The sequence below is a fragment of the Falco biarmicus genome, chromosome 4, assembly GCF_023638135.1.
Source record: "Falco biarmicus isolate bFalBia1 chromosome 4, bFalBia1.pri, whole genome shotgun sequence".
Lineage (NCBI taxonomy): Eukaryota > Metazoa > Chordata > Aves > Falconiformes > Falconidae > Falco > Falco biarmicus.
Genome location: NC_079291.1, coordinates 88962882 through 88982541, shown reverse-complemented (window position 1 = coordinate 88982541; position 19660 = coordinate 88962882). Strand labels below are relative to the sequence as shown.

General features: G+C 54.4%; 3 protein-coding genes across 4 annotated transcripts in view; 2 read left to right on the top strand and 1 right to left on the bottom strand.

Moving 5' to 3' along the window:
- The first annotated feature begins 4552 nt into the window (after positions 1–4552).
- On the top strand, positions 4553–8146 carry RHO (rhodopsin). The gene is made up of 5 exons (XM_056338247.1): positions 4553–5044; positions 5952–6120; positions 6238–6403; positions 6629–6868; positions 7215–8146. Exons 1-5 carry the CDS (start codon positions 4684–4686, stop codon positions 7332–7334), a joined length of 1056 nt encoding a protein of 351 aa, XP_056194222.1. The 5' UTR covers positions 4553–4683; the 3' UTR covers positions 7335–8146.
- A 1528-nt stretch (positions 8147–9674) lies between these two features.
- On the top strand, positions 9675–11210 carry LOC130148797 (histone H1.8). 2 transcript variants are annotated; one of them, XM_056337781.1, is made up of 3 exons: positions 10040–10055; positions 10229–10677; positions 10762–11210. In XM_056337781.1, exons 1-3 carry the CDS (start codon positions 10040–10042, stop codon positions 10822–10824), a joined length of 528 nt encoding a protein of 175 aa, XP_056193756.1. In that variant the 3' UTR covers positions 10825–11210. The 2 variants fall into 2 exon arrangements, 1 of the variants encoding a protein (XP_056193756.1); XR_008821671.1 differs by lacking the exon at positions 10762–11210 and having other exon boundaries at positions 9675–10055; positions 10567–10673.
- A 1812-nt stretch (positions 11211–13022) lies between these two features.
- The window catches only part of PLXND1 (plexin D1), an 83838-nt gene continuing 77200 nt past the window's right edge, over positions 13023–19660 (bottom strand). The window contains exons 34-36 of the mRNA XM_056334774.1: positions 17490–17630; positions 16458–16532; positions 13023–15818 (exon numbers count right to left, since the gene is read on the bottom strand). Coding sequence (XP_056190749.1) covers positions 15702–15818; positions 16458–16532; positions 17490–17630 — 333 coding nt within the window. The 3' untranslated portion in view covers positions 13023–15701. The remainder of the gene's footprint in view (positions 15819–16457; positions 16533–17489; positions 17631–19660) is intronic.

The window sequence follows — 19660 nt, the reverse complement described above, 5'->3', positions numbered from 1 at the left end:
TTCCATTTAGGCAAGAACAGCACTAGAGTTTAGAGCTCTTAAAATGTGATCTTGAGTTACACTGACCTTGGCATTGAGAACCATCTCACAGCCACAGCAAGGGGAGGCAGGGCAAAGCTTTTAATCTCTAGAATTCACCCTTGTTAAAATGCAGAGTGCCAGGTTGCATGTGGAAGTGTACATTTCATGTAAACCAAGCTACCCCGACAGAAGTACCTCAACTGCCTGCTGCCACGTATGTAATCCTGGTAATGTTGGCATGTTCACCACTGACAAAAGAAACACCACTGAGTTGATGGGCTAAACTTGAGTATATTTGCATAGTTAAAAATATGCCAGGGTGCCAGGCAGGAATACCAAAGCAGCTGATGGCTTGTAGTCAGGCAGTGGTTTCCCACAGCACCTCCTCTGTACCCAGGCTGGGAGAGTTCTGCACTGTTGTCAAGAGACAGCTGTAGCTGATGTAAATTGCTGTGATGCTAATATCATGGGATAGTTCCCATGACTCCTGGTATCCTGTTGATTCTCGTGGCATTTGTGATCTCAGTGTACCTTTGTGGTGTAGGTATGTACAGCTGCCTGAGCTCGTGCAGGCCCCTTGGCTGTCGTGATGACCAGAGGTGATGTACTGAAGGAGCATTTCTGAGCAGTATTGCCCTAGAGCCATGGGCAGACAATGTGAGAGGAGATGACCTGCCGCCTTCTACTGCAGCCTCTTGCTGAGGGGATTGTCATGATGCAGCTGCTTGACCAGACATAGTGGGTCGGTCCCAGGCAGCAACTAAGCCTCCATGCACTCACTCCCTGCCTACCTCCCCACAGGACTGGGAGAAAATCAGAAGAGCAAAAGCAAAGAAGCTTATGGGTTGAAATAAAGACAGTTTAAGTGTAGCAAAGCCGTGCATGCAAGCAAAGCAATAAGGAATTTATTCACTGCTTCCCAGTGGCAGGCACATGTCCAGCTTGCTTCCTGGGGAGCAGTGCCTTGCCATGAATAATGTTACTTGGGAAGGCAAATGCCACAAACACAACATCCTCCCTTCTTCCTCCTTTCCCTGTGCTTTTATTTCTGAGCATGACATTCTCTGGTGTGGAATAGTCCTTTAGCCGGCTGTCCCAGTGCTGTCCCCTCCCCACTTCTTGCCTAGCTCTGGCCTGTTGTTGGGGTTGGGGCAGGAAGAACCTCAGTGCTGTGCAAGCACTGCTCAGCTGTAGCTATGACACTGGTGTGTAACCAATACTGCTTTAGACACAGCTCCAAAACACAGCACCAGGTGCCTTCTATGAGGAAAGTTAACTCTGTCCCAGCCAGACCCCCATGCCAACATACTCCCAGGTGGTTGAATCTCCTGAGGGTGGTCACTGAGTGGTTCTCTGGCAATGGGAGCAATTTGTGTAGGTAACCAGCTAGGCTGGATTGGAGCTGGGAAGCGATAGGTCTGTTGACTTTAATTGTGCCCATGTTCCCTTGAGTTCTATTGTTGTTATGACAGCCCATCTGTCACAGCCTCCCTTTGTTTTGAGTGGGAAATGATATTCTACTTCCCTGTCTTAAGCTATTGGCTGAGGCTGTTGGGTGCTGGTAAAGCAGCTAGCGTGTTAAACAGCGCTTTGCACATGAAGCCAGTGATGTCTCTGTGTCTGCTCGAGTTCCTCTTGAAAGTGATGCCCTGCAATGGCACTACAGGGTTTCTGGGTCCCTCAATGGTTCCTGACCAAGTTTGCTTAATTTACCACTTCAAAAACATTCTGTTTTAATTACCACTTGTCTGCTTTTGACTCATCTGTCACTGTTTGCAATGAAGACTTTGCTATTGACATGGATAAACAATGCTGTTTGAGATGTGAGCCAGAGAATGGAATTCGGCTCGTTCTCCCGGAACTGAGCTGGCTTCGTAGAGCTGGGGGAAATGAAAAATTATAGAAATAAATAGATCGGGTTTGCTGTGACACAGAATCAAAAAGCCACCTTCTTTTAAACAACTCTGTGAATACAGTGTAGATTTGAAAAGTGTAATGGGGATTTTCCAGGCAAAACCATACTTGACACATCTCATACATTGGGAAGACGTTCTGGTTCCAGACCGCCCTGTGCCTCTGAAACTCTCAGGTAACCTTATCATAAGGAGTCCTGGAGTCCCACCACAGCACCTTTGTCTGAAACTGTTGTGAGTGACTGACCAATGGTTTTCTTTGATTTGCACTGTTCTACCCCATTACTGCTTGCCTGTCTCACTGCTGTGCTCCAGTGGTGACGCATGCTGGGCCCTAAGCTCTGAGCAGCAGCTGCTAACCTCAGCAGTGGCTTATTGCATCACAGCTTAAGGTGTCACATTTGTGTATTGGGAAGATAAACCTCTAATCCTTCTTGTATGCCCAGGTACAAGTATGAAGAGCTGCTTTTGCAATTAGGTAGTGGTACTGTGCTGGCCTTGGCAACACGTGTGAAAAGTTAATTGAGAGGGACTTTGGATGAGTGGAATGTGGTGAGGACTTTTCACGTGGTATTTTCACGTTAATATGAAAGACGACCTTTGGGACTGTCCGGAGTGATCACAGCTTGCCTTTGGCTGCAGCCAGCCAGGTCTTCCTTTGTCTGTGCTGCCAGCACTTCAGTTCTTTCAGACCTTCCCCACTCAGAGTGAAGGTTTCCCAGCTTGGTCTCTTCTTTAAAGAGAGTGCAGTGCTTTGTGCTTTTGTCCTTTAAACTTTTTGTACGTGCTAAACCAACCCATAGGGAACACTGATTAAAACTAGGCCAGGACCAAAGGAAGTTTACCGAGGCCAAGAGGATGTGAGCTTCTGCCCACCGTGAACTCCAGTGGCTCTGGCACATGCTCCTGTGTGGATGAGGCACTCGCAGTTACCTGCTCCTATCCGCAAGGAATGCTCAGCTCAGCCCCCAGCTGCTGGCAAGACAGCAAGGGGAGGGGAGTGTCAGGTCCCCTACCTAGGGGCAGAGCAGGCAGTCCTTGCCTAGCCTCTGCAGGGGAGCCAGCTGGTACCTGCCTGTCAGCTGCAGTGTTACTGACTGCTAATGAGAAAGGTGGGAAATGGTGGGGGGGGGAAAAAACTGAAGAGGAGATGGGAAAAATAGTTTTGGTGTTTAAAAGATGAATCATGATGGTATGAACTGTAAAGGGACCACCTTCTCCAGAAGATAGATCCTCTGCAGTTGGCTTCGTTGTGCTTATTCTGCTGTATGTGTTGTCCCATTGCCTCTGAAAAATTAAGAAAGTATGTCTAACTCAGTCGCTATTCCAAGCGCAAGGAACGTTTCAAGCGCAACTGAGTGGGGAGGCAGAGAGACAGGACATGGGAGGCCCAAGCGACGGATTCCCCTGTGGAATTTGATGATCCTGCAAGGTTTCAGGAACACCAAAGGTGTCTGTTAACCAGCATATGAAGCTGAGTGTTGGCTTCAGCTCAGAACCTCCCCTCAGTGCCCTTGTCCAGCAGCCTTCTCAGCACCAGTGCAGAATGCTGCCTCTCCAGGACAGATGGACTAGGTTATTTATTAGGTGTTGCCAATGTAATTGTCATGACCCCAACCAAATGCAAAGCCAGGCACAGAGGAGATGGTACAACTGGAAGCCTGCCAGTGGAGTCAGTGTTTCAATGTGGCGTTCAAACCTCCTCAGTCAAATCCCGCAGCAGAGAAAGAGGTGGCTGAGAGCATGTGGGAGAAGGACTGGTGATGCTCATGGTGCCTGAGAGCACCCTTCTGCAGCCTCCCACAGGGAATGGCAGTCACAGTGGGGATGGCCCTCCAGTGGGGAGTAGCTGGCATCATGGATCCACTTTCCCCTTGTAAGAACAGGCCTGAGACACCCCTCTGTCACTGATAGGCCACACCTGTCCAGCACAGCAACCATCTGCAGCCCCCAAACCCACAGCTGTGGGGTTCAGAACTGCAAACTTCCCTCCTGTTAGTGCTGGATGGAAAGGAGCTCCTGTTTGTTAGCGAGCCAAAAGCTCAGCCCGGGAGCTTTGAGAAAGCGCAGCCAAGAGAAGGATCTCCATGTGCCTTGTCTTCTCTTGGCAACCTGATGGTAACGCACCCCATTCCCAGTACCTCTCTGGGGAAACCAAGGGAGGTGTTTCACATGGCTGGGCAGCGCACCCCTGAGTGCCCATGGAGGGCGGACTGGGGGTCTTGGGGGGCAAGTGCCTCCCCGGGGTGACGGCAGCATGAGCTGTGGATGTCCAGCTCTGGATTGTGTGGTGCACAGGCTGCCACGGGTGCAGGGCCCAACCCAAACCCTTGCTCCCACACACCGTGCTGAGGAGCGAGGCTGTGCAAGTGGAGCTGCTGTCTGATTTGGGCCCCCCCAAATGAAAGGTGTGTTGCAGAGCTACCTCTTTATATATGACCATGAGCAGTGGTCTCCAACAATGACAGTGTGGGCCAGAAACAGGTGTCACCTTAACGCCTTCCCAGGAAAGCCAATTACCCCTAGATGATTATGATTAATAATTACCTAAGCCCTAATCGCGCTGACACCAATGCCTGGAGCTTACCCCAGGGGGCACTTTAAAAGAGGTGCCCTGTGGAGGTGAGCAAAGCCACCTCTCCTCGGGGCGAAGGCTGAGACGTGGTGGAAGCCCCACTTCAGAGGCAATCCCCCTGCGTGCAAAAGAAACACCTGAGTAAGAGCAAAAGGCACCTCACAAACCACAGCCATGAACGGGACAGAAGGCCAAGACTTCTACGTGCCCATGTCCAACAAGACTGGGGTGGTGCGGAGCCCCTTTGAGTATCCTCAGTACTACCTGGCTGAGCCCTGGAAGTTCTCGGCACTGGCTGCCTACATGTTCATGCTGATCCTGCTTGGCTTCCCCATCAACTTCCTCACTCTGTATGTCACCATCCAGCACAAGAAGCTCCGGACGCCTCTAAACTACATCCTTCTGAACCTGGCAGTCGCCGATCTTTTCATGGTCTTTGGAGGCTTCACGACCACCATGTACACTTCAATGAATGGGTACTTTGTCTTTGGAGTAACAGGGTGCTACATTGAAGGATTCTTTGCTACACTGGGTGGTGAGTTTTCCAAATATTCAAAAATCTTCTGGCAGGAATTGCCCCAGCTTTTATGAGGGGGAGGGAAGACACCCAGATGATCTTGGAGAAGCGTGGTATCTCAAAGGTCCTTGGTGTGCTGCTGATGTGGGCCAAGGCAGTTGCAGTGTTTCAGGGTGGGAAGTGAAGAAAGTGACAAATGACACCTTTTTTTTCTTTTTTTGACCTTATTTTGGTAGCCACCTGCTCAGTATCCTGAGAACAACAGTGCAGCAGTGAAAAACAACCAGTAGCAGATTTTGCAGTTGCTGGATTTGCACATCTTTTTGGCTTGCTTTCTGACTTGAGAGATGACAAATTTGTTCTTCCTGTTTCGTGCGTCTGTCATTCGCTCCGATGTGGTGCATGGTGGCGCAGGCTAGCAAAGCTGGCTCTCCTCCCTGTGCCAGCCAGGCTCTGACCGAAACAGATGTTAAATTGTGTGTCTAAAAATGCTCTCCTCCATTCAGCTCAGCTTTCAGCCACAGGCAGCCATTTTACCGGTGCGGTCCTTGTGGCACAAGTTTCCTGGGAAGCTGTGGGTAATGAGTGGAAATCTTGGGATGATGGGCACTCACTCACTGCACCTAAAAGAGGGACCATAGGCTTGCAGGTGCAGGTGATGTCTGGGATGAGTGGTAGGATCCAGCCATGGATCTCAAAATGCAGCAGCAAAGTGGTCACTGCGGGTCAGCATTGCACTGGGGAGGTGTCTTCTCATGCCTTCCTGCTGCACTTGGCAGATGAACCCTTGGTTGAGATTCACCTGCTGCCAGGGGTCTTCCTCAGGAACAACAGTCTGAGGAGGTCTCATGCTGCCATCAGTGTGTTTTTCTCCTCCTGATGCTCAAAGTCCCTGTGTCCCTATCCATCTTTCTCCGTGGCGCAGGTGAAATTGCTCTCTGGTCGCTGGTTGTCCTGGCTATCGAAAGATACGTAGTGGTCTGCAAGCCCATGAGCAACTTCCGCTTTGGGGAGAACCATGCCATCATGGGTGTTGCCTTCTCCTGGATCATGGCCTTGGCATGTGCTGCTCCCCCGCTGTTTGGCTGGTCCAGGTAGGGAGGGTGCCGTGCCCAGCGTGGGGGCTGCGGGAGCCTGGCTGGCTGTGGCCCCACTGGGGCTTCCAGCCGATCTCCTCTGCTAGGCGCTGACCTGCCTGGCTCACCTTGCAGGTACATCCCCGAGGGCATGCAGTGCTCGTGCGGGATCGACTATTACACTCTGAAGCCAGAGGTCAACAACGAATCTTTCGTCATCTACATGTTTGTGGTTCACTTCACCATCCCGCTGTTGGTCATTTTCTTCTGCTACGGGAACCTGGTTTGCACTGTCAAGGAGGTGGGTACCTGTCAGTGGTGGTGGGCTGGGGGCCACCCCGATCCCCAGTGCTGGGAAGGGGCCCATGCCAGGCTCCAGACTGGTGACAGAAAGGCTGGCTTTCTGCAAAGGGGGAAACGGCAAACTCCAGATGTGCAGCTCAACTACCCCGAGCCCTGACCCCATGTCCCACGCGGGTGCAACCCTCCCCAGCTCCATCATGTTTCTGTTCCCTTCTGCCCGCAGGCTGCCGCCCAGCAGCAGGAGTCTGCCACTACCCAGAAGGCAGAGAAGGAAGTGACCCGCATGGTCATCATCATGGTCATCGCCTTCCTGATCTGCTGGGTCCCCTATGCCAGCGTTGCTTTCTACATCTTCACCAACCAGGGGTCAGACTTCGGGCCCATCTTCATGACCATCCCGGCTTTCTTTGCCAAGAGCTCTGCCATCTACAACCCTGTGATTTACATCGTAATGAACAAACAGGTAACCGGCAGGGGGGCGGCCGGCTCCTTGTTGGGGTTTTCCATTGTACCCGCTTGCCGAGTGGTGTGGCACTTTGAGGTGCCAGTGGGCTGGGAGGGGGGCGTGTGTCCAGGTGATCTTGTTCTGATGCCCAGGAGGGCAACTGTGCAGCTCGTCCTGGCACTGCGTAACTCTTAAATGCAAGATGCACTACCGCATAGCCCGAAATGGCCCTGCCGCTGGTTGGTGGAGGAGCTGGGGCTGTGCCCGCCCCGGCCCGGCTGGTGGCCTGGGGCAGGGACCCCAGGGGCAGGGGCGCACGCAGCTCTGCCGGGCCCGCCGCCTCACCGGGACCCCTCCCTTCCAGTTCCGTAACTGCATGATCACGACCCTCTGCTGCGGCAAGAACCCGCTGGGCGACGAGGACACGTCCGCCGGCAAGACGGAGACCTCCTCCGTCTCCACCAGCCAGGTCTCCCCCGCGTAGGCCCCGGGCCGGGGCGCCGGCAGCTGGGCCCGGCCCCGCAGCGCCCGCGCCGTCCCAGGGCGCTGCCGCAGGCCCCGCCGCCCCCCGCCGCCCCCCCTCCGGGCTCTGCCCCGGGGCCGGGCCGGCTGCTGCGGGGCAGCCCCCGCCCGGTCCCCCGCCGGCGTGTCGGCCGCACCGTGGCCCCCCGGGGGACGGGTGGCCCCCCGGTGCCGCAGAGGCGACGGCCGCAGGAAGCCCGGCACGGGGTGCGGAGCGGCCGCCGACGGGGGGGGCTCGATGCCGCCTGCCGCACCTGGCGCACCGCACGCACCCGGAGCCGGCACCCGCAGCGGGCCGCCCCCCGCCCCTCGTAGTCCCACCGCTCATCCTCACGCCCCCCCGGCTCCGCGGGCCGTGCCCCCGCCGCGCCCCCCCCGCGCCCCCCGGCTCAGCTGCCGTCCGCCTGGCATCAGCCCCGGCGGGGGGGCTCGGCCCGCGCTGTGCTTTCGAGGCCGCTCGGCGCATCGCTCAGCTTCCCTCCGCGCTGCAGCAGGCAAGACATGGGAGCATATGGCTCAGAGATGTCGGCATATGTTTTAAGCACTACAAGATGGCATATTGCAATTGTAGCAGTGTTCTTCATTTTTATTTTTAGCTCGGTTATACAAATAAGATGTTTTTCTCGCTGTTCAGTGTTATCAACATTTGAAACTATTTTTGTACATTATTATCCCCTCTGATTTCTAATCCTATGCGGCTTTGCAAGGTCTAATAGGGAACATACAGAACCCATGCAAGTTAAACCTTTAATAAAGAGCAATTTGCAAGTACAATTCTCTCATTATTTTTTTTTATCGATACTTCTGCATATTCAGTGAAATCTAAAGATTGGAGGTTTATGAATAATTCAGTGTTTAGGCTGATGTCTGATTCATGTACTTCAAATCTGGGAGCTGATTTTGGAGGGAAGAGGAGGAAGGATTTGGTGTTTATTTGCTGCCCACGAGGCTGCAATCCATGGGAGCCCTGCGATGCTGTGGTTTCCCTGCACGGGCAGGACTGGCCCCAGCACATGCTGGCCATGGTCTGGCCCCAAGCTAGCAGGTGGCCACCCCACAAAGCGCCCAGAACTACAACTGCTGCTGGCAGTGGCAGGGGCAAGCAAGGCTTTGGGACCCTCCTCGCCAGCCCAGGCGGGTGCCAGAAGCATCAATGGAGTTGCTGGAGAGGGGATGGCCTGATCCAGGAGGAGGAGATGGTTGGGGGACATGCACCCAACCCTGCTGTGGTGCCAGCCTCTGCAGCTCTCCAGTGTCCCCACCATCCCCTTCCTGGGGAATTCGGAAATGGACTGGAAATGGAGCAGGGAATGGGCTGACTGCGCTGGTCTGGGGATAGCCAGGCATGCAGGGCCCTGAGGCACCGGGTGCCTCTCCCAGCTCCTGGCTCCAGACCCAGCTTCTGCCGGCACTGCAGTCTCCTGCCAAGATCCATCCCATGGGCCTAGCTGGTGGGCACAGACCTCGACAAAGGTCTTTCTGGGCAGCACTTTGCACATACATTGGCATGGTAACATGTCTGCTGAGCCGGGCCATGAACCAGCCCTACCATCATGTAATCCCGGCTTTTCCTTGGGCTTGCAGCTTCCCCACGTCTTTGAGGGATGATGCATACGAAAGCCCTGTGACTCATGTAAAGAGGAAGGGACTGACTTGGCATGCTGTGAAGAACGACGGTGGTCCCCATGGTGGGGACATCCACACTGTTCCTGTGACAAAGAGCAGCTGGTTACTCAGGCTCGCTTCATGAGCACAAGCACAACAGAAAGTAGCACAAATATCCTACCTTGCTGGAACAGCAGGGAAAGTATCCATAGGATCACAGCAGGAGTTATTTTTAAGGTGGCTGTGACACAGAAGCACCCTGGGTGTGTTGGGGACCCCAGATGGTCAAGGGCTTAGCTCACACCTGACCCATGGGATCATGCTGTCCTCAACACGGGGTGGTTGCTGTACCAAGAGCCAACATGGAGGGGCTGCCTGCATGTGGGGCTGGGAGCGCTATCCCCCGAGCATGGTGGGATTCAGTGGGCAGGGACAAGCGGGGGTCCTGCTCATGGGTACACACCTGGGGCTACTGTGGGAGAGTCACTTCTCCTGCCCTCGCTGGCCAACGAAGCAGCTTTCCATTTTCCTCTTCTCATTTGTTTTCTTGTTTCCTTTTTCCTTGTCATTTTCCAGGCTCCCCTGGCAATGCAGCCCCCCATTTCCCAGTGGGGCTGTCCCAGGCAAAGGGAGCCAGCCATCACCCAGTGCGCAGAAACTGGTCCCCGCGCCACCAGCTGGCTCCCTGTCTGCCCCACAGCAAATACCACCAGCAAGCTGCAATGCCAGCACCCCACCACCCACCAAGCAGCAGGCAGATGCCTTTCCCGTACGTGTTCAGGGTGATCACTCCACGACCCCTTATGTCTCCTCCCTCTCCAAACCCACTGCTTGGACAAGCTCCTTCTCCCTCCAGCCCCTCACAAAGCTTTGGCAAAGGGCACTCAACTCCCCAACCCCCTGCTCTCACCTGGGTGGCAACCAGAGCAATTAGCAGCTGCTAACCAGCTCCTGCAATTAGGGTGCTGATCGGATAAATTAGCTGCAGGTGAGCAGAGCTTGTGAGCAAGGGTAGTGGTGCTGTGAGCAGAGCTGGGATTGCAGGCTGGTGTGTGTGCTGCTATGGAGCCCGAGCTGGGTAAGGGTTTGCCAGGTGCTGGCAGCACTGTGGCTCCCATGGGTCTGGGGTTCTGGTGGGTCCCTGTGAGGAGAAGGGTTGTGGCTGCTTGGCTTCTGGGGGGCTCTGCAGCCATCAGGGGTGTGAGTGCCTTGGGGCTGGGCCCACATCCCAAGGGGTGCCTCTTCCAGGAGCTGAAGCTGCTGGCACAGCCCAGCTTCCACATCTGCCAGCCCAGGGCCGGCAGCCCCGGCGCCCCTCAACCCTGCACATGGTCACTGAGGCGCTGCAGGCCCAGGACGAGAGGAAGGGTGCCTCCATTGTTGCCATCAAGCGGTTCATCCTGGCCAAGTACCCCACTGTGGACCCTGGCCACCTCGGGGACCTGCTGAAGCAGGCACTGAGCAAGGGGCTGAGCTGTGGGGACCTGGTGCGGCCCCACAACTCCTCCGCCATGGGGGCCACTGGCCTGGGGCTGGGGGCTGAGGTGCCGCCTCCACTGGCCCCACTTCCACCCCTCCTTCACCCCCAGCTGGCCCCTGAGAAGCTGTGGCAGAAGCAGACAATGGACCAGGTGGATCCCATCAGAGGACAGGTGCCGAAGGTGGGACGGAAGGGGACCCCCGGCATGCACAGCAGTGAGGTAAAGGGTTGGCAGTGCCCTGGGCTGCCCCAGTCCCATGGAGAGGCCACTGCCCAGGCTGGCACGCCGCCCCTTCTCCCGCAGGCGCCGTGGGGGGTAGCCTGGCCACAGCGAAGCAGAAGCCAAGGACAAAGCCCGTGGACGTGAGTAGCAGGGCTGCATGGCGTGGCTGGGTGGCTCGGGCATGGCAGGAGCCTGAGGTGCTCTCTCCCCTCCAGGCCCCACCAGGAGCGATGGAGCAAAGCCCCCAGGAGCTGCCTGCCAGCCCCGGGCCCCCAGCAAAGGGCACTCAGGGTCCCCTGTGGCTCTGAAGGTGCGGGGGGGGGGGGGGGGAGTGGCAGCCCTGGGGGTGCTGGGGCGAAGGGGTCCCGCGCGGCTCTGGTTGGAAAGAGCAGGGCTAAGGCGCCCGGGGGGCACAGCAGGACACCCCCAAGGCGAAGGGGGACCAGGGCAAGGCAAGGAAGCCCCGGGGCACCCCAGAAACCGGCCAGGGCAGGCCAGGCTGCAGGGTGGTAGCCACCCCTCTGGAGGGCAGGCAGGGCCTGTAGCGGGGTCCGGGCAGCCCTGCTCCCTGGCAGCCCAGCCCTGCTTCCAGCCTGCCCTGAGCCCTCCCAGTCTGTGTTGATTTTAGTCCCCAGGACAGGTTTTAAATCTGTGTTCACCTTGTAATAATAAAGCTGTGCACTCGCCTCATGAAATGGTGTGGGTGCTGCCCTGCTCGTGGTCTCTGTCCCTGCACTCCCCTAGCCCTGTCCTGTGTGGCATGGTGGTGAGCCGGTGCTGTGGGCAGCTGTCTGCCTTCACGGGGAGCTGGCCTGTCTGTCCCCACATGTCCCCAGACACAGTAGCACACGGGCCAAGTGCTGGGGTGGCTGGGCTCTGGGGGCTGCATGTGTGCCAGCTGGCAGCAAGTCCCGGTGCCAGCTGATGGCACAGGGTGCAGGGGCCCTGGCACCATGGCACACAGTGTAGGGGCACCCCTGGGCACTGCAAAGCCAGGGCCTGGCTGGCCCTAGCAGTGTGGGCTGTGGTGCCCACAGCCCCAGTGTGGGGCAGCATCCAGCCCCCCTGCCCTCCTGGCTGCCCTTGGGCTAATGCCCGGCTGAGCTGGGATTACCCAACATGCTGCTGCGGCATTCCTGTATGTGTCATGGGTGAGGGTCCCTGGTGCTGGGGAGCTGCCTGTGCTCTAGCCATGGTAAGAGGAAGACAGATGTGTTTTACGGCTCAAAAAAGGAGTTTGGGGGGTTTGCTGTAGACTGTAGCATTGCTTGTGCTCTTGTTGCCTATCTGGGGTGCAGTTCCCACTTCTAAACCTGTCTTGCTAGCTCCTGTGGGTCAGTGTGTGAACGCTTTCATTTAATAGTTTCAAATGCCTGAATTTTTCTTGCTCTGTGCACAACAGACCTTCTGAAGGTCAGCCTGATAATGCAACGGGTTACAGTCCTCCTGGACAGGAGAAAATAAGTGGAAGTAAAACTCTTCCTAAAGAGGATTTTGCTAATCTTCAGCTGGCCTTGGCAATGCCCTCCACAGCTCCTGGCCTTGCTCCAGGGCTTAAGCAAGAGCTGAGCAAACTAACTTCTCTTTAAACTTCAGCCTCAGACATGTTGATCCATCTTTAATGGAGCTGGAACTCTTTCTTCCCCCAGGGACAGGGTGGGGGATGCTGCAGTGGTAAGGACCACAGCTCTCCTAACCCTTTGGTGATGGTTAGCCTCACATAGACCTGCTCGCTCGTGCGGGAGTGTCCTGGAACAGGACCAGGCAGGGGCTGTGCCCTCTCCCACCTGGCACTTGGTGTGAAAAGTGAGGTTCCCTTTGATAGAGGCCAAATCATTTAATGGCTGGGTTTAGTTCTGTGAAGAATAAACTTTCTGGTGGGAAAAGAAAATCCCTCTTGTGTCTGGGAAGAGCAGCATTTACTGGGGGAGGTGGAAGAGAGAGGATTTAGCAATGCCATGGTTATTAAGACCAGTGGGCTGCAGCTGTGTCACGGCACCAAAGCTAGAAGCCTTGAGGGCTGGCAGTGGTGCAGAGCTGGTGCTGGGTTTGCTGGGGCTGGGAGGACACAGTCTGGTGGGCAGACAGCACCTGGCAGAGGTAAGGGAGCCCAGCCCTGGGCACTGTTGTGGTGTTACTGGTCTTTGTGTGTGCAGCACAGCGTGCTGTGGGTAAAACCCCATCTCGCACGGAGATGAGGTGCTCATCAGTGGAGCTGCTGACACCGCGTGCAGGCAAAGCTGGTCTCGTCCATGCAAAGCATGTTGTGCACAGCCACAGCTATGTTCCACAGTGTCGTGTGTCCTCTGCATGCACAGGGGCAGGAACTTCGCTACACAGGGTTCAGCACCTTGTTTTATTACAAAGATAGGCTTTTCCAAGAGTTTGCCACTTCCACTACACAGCAGGTAAGGGCACTACACCCACAACATGTGCCAAAGTTTAAAAACATGTTACAAAGGGCTGAGGGGTTCAAGGCAACACTACAAACCCTCAAGCTTCTGCTCTGTTAAAGTTGTTCATTTAAAATGGTTGTAGCAACTACCTTTTTTTTCTTTGGAAAAAATTAAATAATAAAGCAATAGGCCCCAATACATGGCCCAGTCACATCACCTGGAGGCAAACTATACTCACTATTGGCTCACTTGTATCCTTTCCTTGTAACAACATGGGGCTATTGCTCCATGGCCCTTTCCCCACCTCCAGCCAAGCTCAACGTTCTCTGCTACCTTGGTCCTTATCACCCTCACCTTCCCTGTGCTGGGCCTGCCTGTGTATCTGGCAGCTATTCACAGTTTCTAAAAGAAAAAAAAAATATTCAAGATTTTTTTTTTTTTGTGAAATCACTTTTAAAATAAAATGTAGCCCAGCTACATTCTTAAGAGTTTCTATTCTGAAGCCACATCCTCAGCAAAGACATTGAAACCTCCACAGTGTATGTACTTTTTCTGTAGTTCTTATAAAAAAGAACAACAACAACAACAAAAAAAACCCAACAAAAAAACCTATTATTCCCCTTTCCCTTCCCACTGTACCCCGTGCCCCCCCCGCCCTTAACATACTGGATAAAGTCTATAATTTGTTTTAAAATAGATATCTATATACACATACACAATTCTGATGTTCCAATTTCTGACAAATGTGGCATTACTGGAAATGATGGGATGGAGGCCACCTGTCCATGGCAGTAAGTCACCCAGGAGGAGTTTTTGGTGGACCTAAGTCATCTAAAACCAGGTTGCATCCTTGCCAGCTGGATTAGTAACAGAGGCTCACCTTAGACCCTGCCTGGAGTGAGGTAGTAACTTCTATTTGGCCGTTTGAAAATGCAGTGATGACGGCTGGGTTTACCTTTCACGGGCAGGTTGCCTTTACCGACATGTGAATGTTGGCTTCAAGCATGTGGCATTAGCTGTGGTCCAGCTTCTGCAGTGGGGCCTGTGTGATGCTGGAGACCAGAGTAGTCATGGCTGCCCTGGCTGTGGGAAAGACAAAGTTGTCTGCAGAAGGGAGAATAGCTACCAAGGTTGGACAGGGGTTTTGCCCCTGCGTGGCTGCCGCAGGGCAACAGTGAAGTTTCTAGGTCTTGGATGAGCTGTGTTTGTCTGCGCAGTGGGACCCTGCCCACTGACCCCAGCGTTAGCGTGGGACGCATTCTACCTTTGTTTGCAGCTTGCGGTGCTGCAGCTGCTCTGCTGCCCTGCGTGAGTGAGCGCATTGTACTGCCAGGGCGATGGGGTCCAGTCCCTTTGCCTTTGTGGGCCAAAAAATAAAAAGACTGGACATGCAGCAAAACTGCACTCTCTTGGCTGCTCTTGAGTGACAACCATGGCGGGCTGGGTCCACAGTGAGCAGAACGAGCTGCTTTAGGAAGATACCTCAGTAGCACTGACCTTGGTTTCAGTGATGAGGACAGGGAGATGCTGGAGTGTGTGGGGCAGAAGGGGGGACGGTGCTACCTGGTGTTTTGCCCTGTGCGTGGCTCAAGCCTGCTCTGCCAGAGAGCTGTCGGCAGGAGCTGAGCCCCGCTGGCATGAGTGGCGTGACCCGGGGCAGCGCCACAGACATGTGCGCAGCCACCACGGCAGGGAGACCCGAGTGTGAGGTGTGAGTCCTTCCCCTCACCCGCTATACTTGGTCCTCTGGGCAGAAGCCGTGCCTGCCACCAGCTGGCTGGAAGGGGTGTGGGGTATCTGCCTACCCACTGCACCTCCCAATGGCTGTGCACGCAGAACGGGAGTCCGGGGAAGGGGGAACAGCCCCTCCACGCTGCCTGACACATAACATGCTCCCTCCGGCTCCATAACAGCTGCCGCTGTTAGGGGATGAAGTGCTTCAGGCTAAGGCACCGTGCCTTAGCTGCTGGGGAAGCAACTGCTTTGTCTCAGCCCTGAGTTCCCCATGTTGCCCAAGTCTCAGATGGAGGAGTGGTTATGTTTACACATACAGTACAAAAATTAAAAAAGGCACAAAAATACACAGAATGCAGCAGATAGTGAACAGCTGATAGGAGTCCCTGGTGTTGGAAAAACAAGGATGTCAGAGGGATGGTGTGGAAGGGAGCTCAGACGTTGCTCCGACGGCCTTTGCCATCTCTGCTCGTTACTCCCTGAGGCTACCCTTCTGCTTTGCATCTGGTGTTATGGCTTCTGCAGCCCCATCTCTTGTCCCAAGGAGCCACAGAGAGGGATGCAGGGAGCCGCTGACTGCTCAGGCGCTGATCAGAGGGAAGTGGTGAACTGAGCTTGCCACAAGTGTCATGTCTTTGTTTCTGGCTGGAAACAGCAAATAAATTATGGGTGTCACAGTGCAGACCAGAGGGTTTTTGAGCTGCTCAGAAAGGTGTCTTGTGGCTTCTTGTTTGGTGAGGGAGCCCTTCAGCCGCAGGCCAGGCCCACCCCACCACAAGACTGGTTTGGGAATGACCCTGGTGGAGGCGATACATGGTGTGTCCGTGGCTGAAGGCGGGTTCCCTACGGCACTGCGCTGTGGAGAAGGTCACTTCCAGCGCTGCAGTTGGCCTAGGCTTCGCTGCAGCACTCGTAGATGTTATCCTCCATGAGTGCAATCACTTGCTCAAACTTGTGCTGGAGCTGGGTGCGCTTTGTTGTGGGATTGGCGTCCAGGGCGGCCACGATCTGTGGGAGACATGGGCAGGTGGGTGGCTGAGGCAGTGTGGGTGCCCACATGCCAGCCCTGTCCAGCCTGAATCCCAGCTGGACCTTGGGTTGGGGAGAGCATGCCCTGCGCGCTCACACACCTCGGTACCCTCCGGCTGTGCTGGGGTGCAGCTGGGTCCCTGGGCAGGGGGTGGGAGCGGAGGGGAATGCAACGGAAAACCATCACAGTAACAAAGCTCATGGTGCAGAGGTAGCCAGCAGCGCAGGCGGTCAGGTGCCAGCTGGGGCCACTGCCTCTGCTGAGGGCGGTGGGTGGCAAGTTATTTTGGGTCTGGACTGCATCAGCGTGCTCTGCCCTCCTGAAAGCATCTGTGGGTCTGCACAGCAGGCAGCTCCACTTCACTCTGGCCCAGCCCAGCACTATCAAGATCAGCCAGGAATAGCTGGCCTTCTCTTCCAAGAAGTCATCAGCCAAGGGATAGGAGAGCAGGTGCACCTGTGCATGCACATATTACATACGTGTCTGGGATTATGCAAAAAAACATCATCCATTTTCTGTGGGACCAGACACAGGCATCTGACTCCTGGGTTACAACATACTGCCTGCTATTCCCTCTGCAGCTGTGCTGGGGGCCGACTGCGGCTGAATCCGCTTACCTGGGAGCGGTATCTCTTGGCGTATTTGTATATCTCAGCCATGGCAACGTTGGTGTTGAATTCATTCCGGTATTTCTTTATAAAAACAGAACAAAGAGGGGTGGAATATTAACGTGGTGCAGCACGCAAATTCAAGCCCTATCAGCAGGCATTAACTAGATTAAAAGGTTTTGCTGGGGTGTTTTTGTTACTGTTGTGTTGATGCAGCTGGACTTTTGCCTTACTCCCTTAAGGAAGGTGCATTTGCTCACATCAGAAATGGTCTCACTCTTTTTAAAGCCAGCTTTAAGTGCCACACTTGGTAGCACTGCTGACCCCTCCTTGTTCAAGTTCAAGCCATTTCATAGGAGGGGGCAGCACAACAGCTGGGCAGAGGAATGCCGGCAGAAAAACCTGCTAGGTGGCCGAAGCTAAAACACTGTGGGAGACGGTTTGATTTTGAGGAAACTGTGGCATATGGCTGGCAGGACTTGGATCCGGAGCGTGGCTGCCAGCTCCTGTAGCTGGTACCGGGGCCGGCATCCCGCGGGCTGGCTGCCAGGGCCGGCTGCCAGCAGGCTGCCTGGGACACGGGGCTGGCCCTGGCAGTTGGTGCCCGGGGGGCCAGCTGGCCGGGGGGGGCTGCGGGGCTGCACCGATCCTTTTCCAAACTTCCTGGCTTTTTGGCACTGATTTTTGCTTTCAACTCCCAGTGGTGCCAAAGCTAGTTTCGTTCAAGCGAACTCGTGGGTGTTTACTGCAGCTCCGGCAGTAATTGAAAGTGCTTGAAATTAGGTCAGATGAAGTTTGTGTGTGGAAGTTTCAGGCAAAATAGCCTTTCTTGTTTGCTCCTTCCAGTATCTAAGCAGTAGCCAATTGCAGCCTAGCTGCGCTCCCTGCCGCTCCCAGGCTCCTGCTGTCAGCCGGAGTGGAGCAGGCTCAGTGCTCCTCGCCGCTGGCCGCACACTGAGCCTGCGGACCCTGGCACGGGGGTGTGCACCGGCCGAGCCCTCCCCCCGCCCCCCCCCCCTCGTTGCAGCCCAGCAGCCTTACCCGCGACTCCTCCGCAAGGTGGGCGTTCATCTCCTGCTCGCTGAGTGGGGGCATGTCATGGATTTGCTTGTAGTATCGCTGCACAATCTTCCGATACTCTGGGATCTCCTTGGCATACAGTAGTTTATTGGTCGGGGAGTCCTAGAGCAAGGATGAGATACTGAAATTGGATGGCATCACCATGTTGCTCCTGGCTGCAAACTTCTTATCCTGTTTGTCTGACCAAAGTGCTAACCATCATATGCGGACTTCAGCTACAGCTGGGTTCAGAAGAACAGCTATGTCTTTGGTCCTGGGTTTACACAGGCAGGAGTGCGGTAGGACATTAGGTGAGGCAAAACACACCTAATGACAGAGGTGCCTGCTTAGCCACATCAAGGTGCTGTGGGTGGGTATCACTCAGCTGCAGACCCACAGCACCGTCCCTCCACCCTTCTTTCTACCGTGAGCTGAATGTTTGTTAGCCACAATGCCCGTGAAGGTGGTCTATGTGAATGTGTTTGAATTTGCAGCAAGGGCAGGCTAAAAAGCACAAGCAGGGTCAGGCGAGGTGGCTTGCTGCCAGGTGATGCTCTGCAGATGACTGTGGCATGGCTGTGTTAGATAAAACACTTGTGCTCTGTGTGTGTGGAAATTGGTAATAAGGGAAGGGCTTCTGCATGCGTTTACTTGGGTCTCTCAAGCAGCCAGCTTGATTTAAAGTGAAGAACAAAGCTCTCTTACAAGCTGAACTTTGTCAGTCAAAATGTTGGTCTTGGATTTTTCATGTAGCTTTGATTTATTTTGCATTGGCTAACCCAGCCTGCCTGGCTTATATTGAGTGCATGTAAAGTAATTAACAAAAAAACTGAGTTCTCTTGATTAATGTCAGCTTGGACAAAGCAGTTTTAACCTCTCAGCCACAGGATCAGGTTGTACCAGTGAAGGCATAACCCTGCCTGCACTCCTTGCAAACACAAGTATGAATTATTTTAACCTCAAGGCAGTCCTGCCCTGCTGATACCATTACCCTGGGAATGAACCTGGCTGCCTGGCACCGTGTTGCATCCCGAAGGGAAACAGCCCTAGGCCTGGGGGCACAGAGGGGTGTAAGATCAAGCTCCCCAATGTTCTGACAGGTGGAGGGGGAGGGGGAGGACCTTCAGAGGAGACAAGCACGGCAGGGCTTTCGCTGTGGAGGCAGCATCTTCAGCTGCATTGGGCAGTAAATAAGGAAGCCTGGGGTAACTGCAATCTGCTGCTGCAATATGTAGCGTGGCTAATGCTGCAGGAGAAATGGGAAATGGGCACCAGGCTGTGGCACCAGATCCCACAGCAGTTTATTTTCAAACCCAATGACAAGGCATTACAGGAATATAGCCAAGTTACAAAGCCTGCTCACAACATATTTTTTTTTCCTCTTGGAAAAAAAAAACCATGCTGCCTCTCTTTTAAGTTAGTTTTTAATTGCGCTTGATTTGTCTGTATTATGAAGAGATGGGTAGTGGCTTATTAACTGCTTGTGTGCTGTAGATGTACAGAGTCTGGGTCTGCTCTCACATTTGCAGTATCAAGAGCAACATGCTGAAACCAGTGGATGAATGCAGCCCGGAAAACATTCAGTGATATGCTGCGTGCATATGCAAGCTGATTTTTATGCTGAGGATTTATTCTTCCCATGTTACTCAACAATTCCTTCACTTATGCTATTGTATTCCTGAAAAATGTTTCCATCTGCTGTCTGACTCCAGCTGACCCCTCTTCCCCTCATCCACAGCTTGACAAGGACAAACTGTAGGTGTTTTGTAACACATGCAAAAAAAACCCAAAAAACAGACCAACACCCAAACAAACGAAAAACCAAGCACTCATTAGATCTTCCTCCAGTATTGATGTCTCCCAGTGAAGGCTTCCTGTTGCTCTCAGCCCGGGGGACATGGGGCAGCACCTGCCTCTCTCTCCATAGCGTCCCCTCTACATCACGCACTGTGCTGCTGCCAGCCTCTGGGGTGGGGGGCAGCAGGGGATGGTTTATAGCATTTCTTAATAAAACCTATTTATGTTGGGAAGTTTCAAATGTCAGCACTGCATTCAACCGAGCCACTGAGAGAACAGAAGACATGCGTGCTGGACGCCTTGCTGCCTGCCAGCCCTGTGGGACGGTGCACGGGAGCCCAACGGTGGGAAAGGAG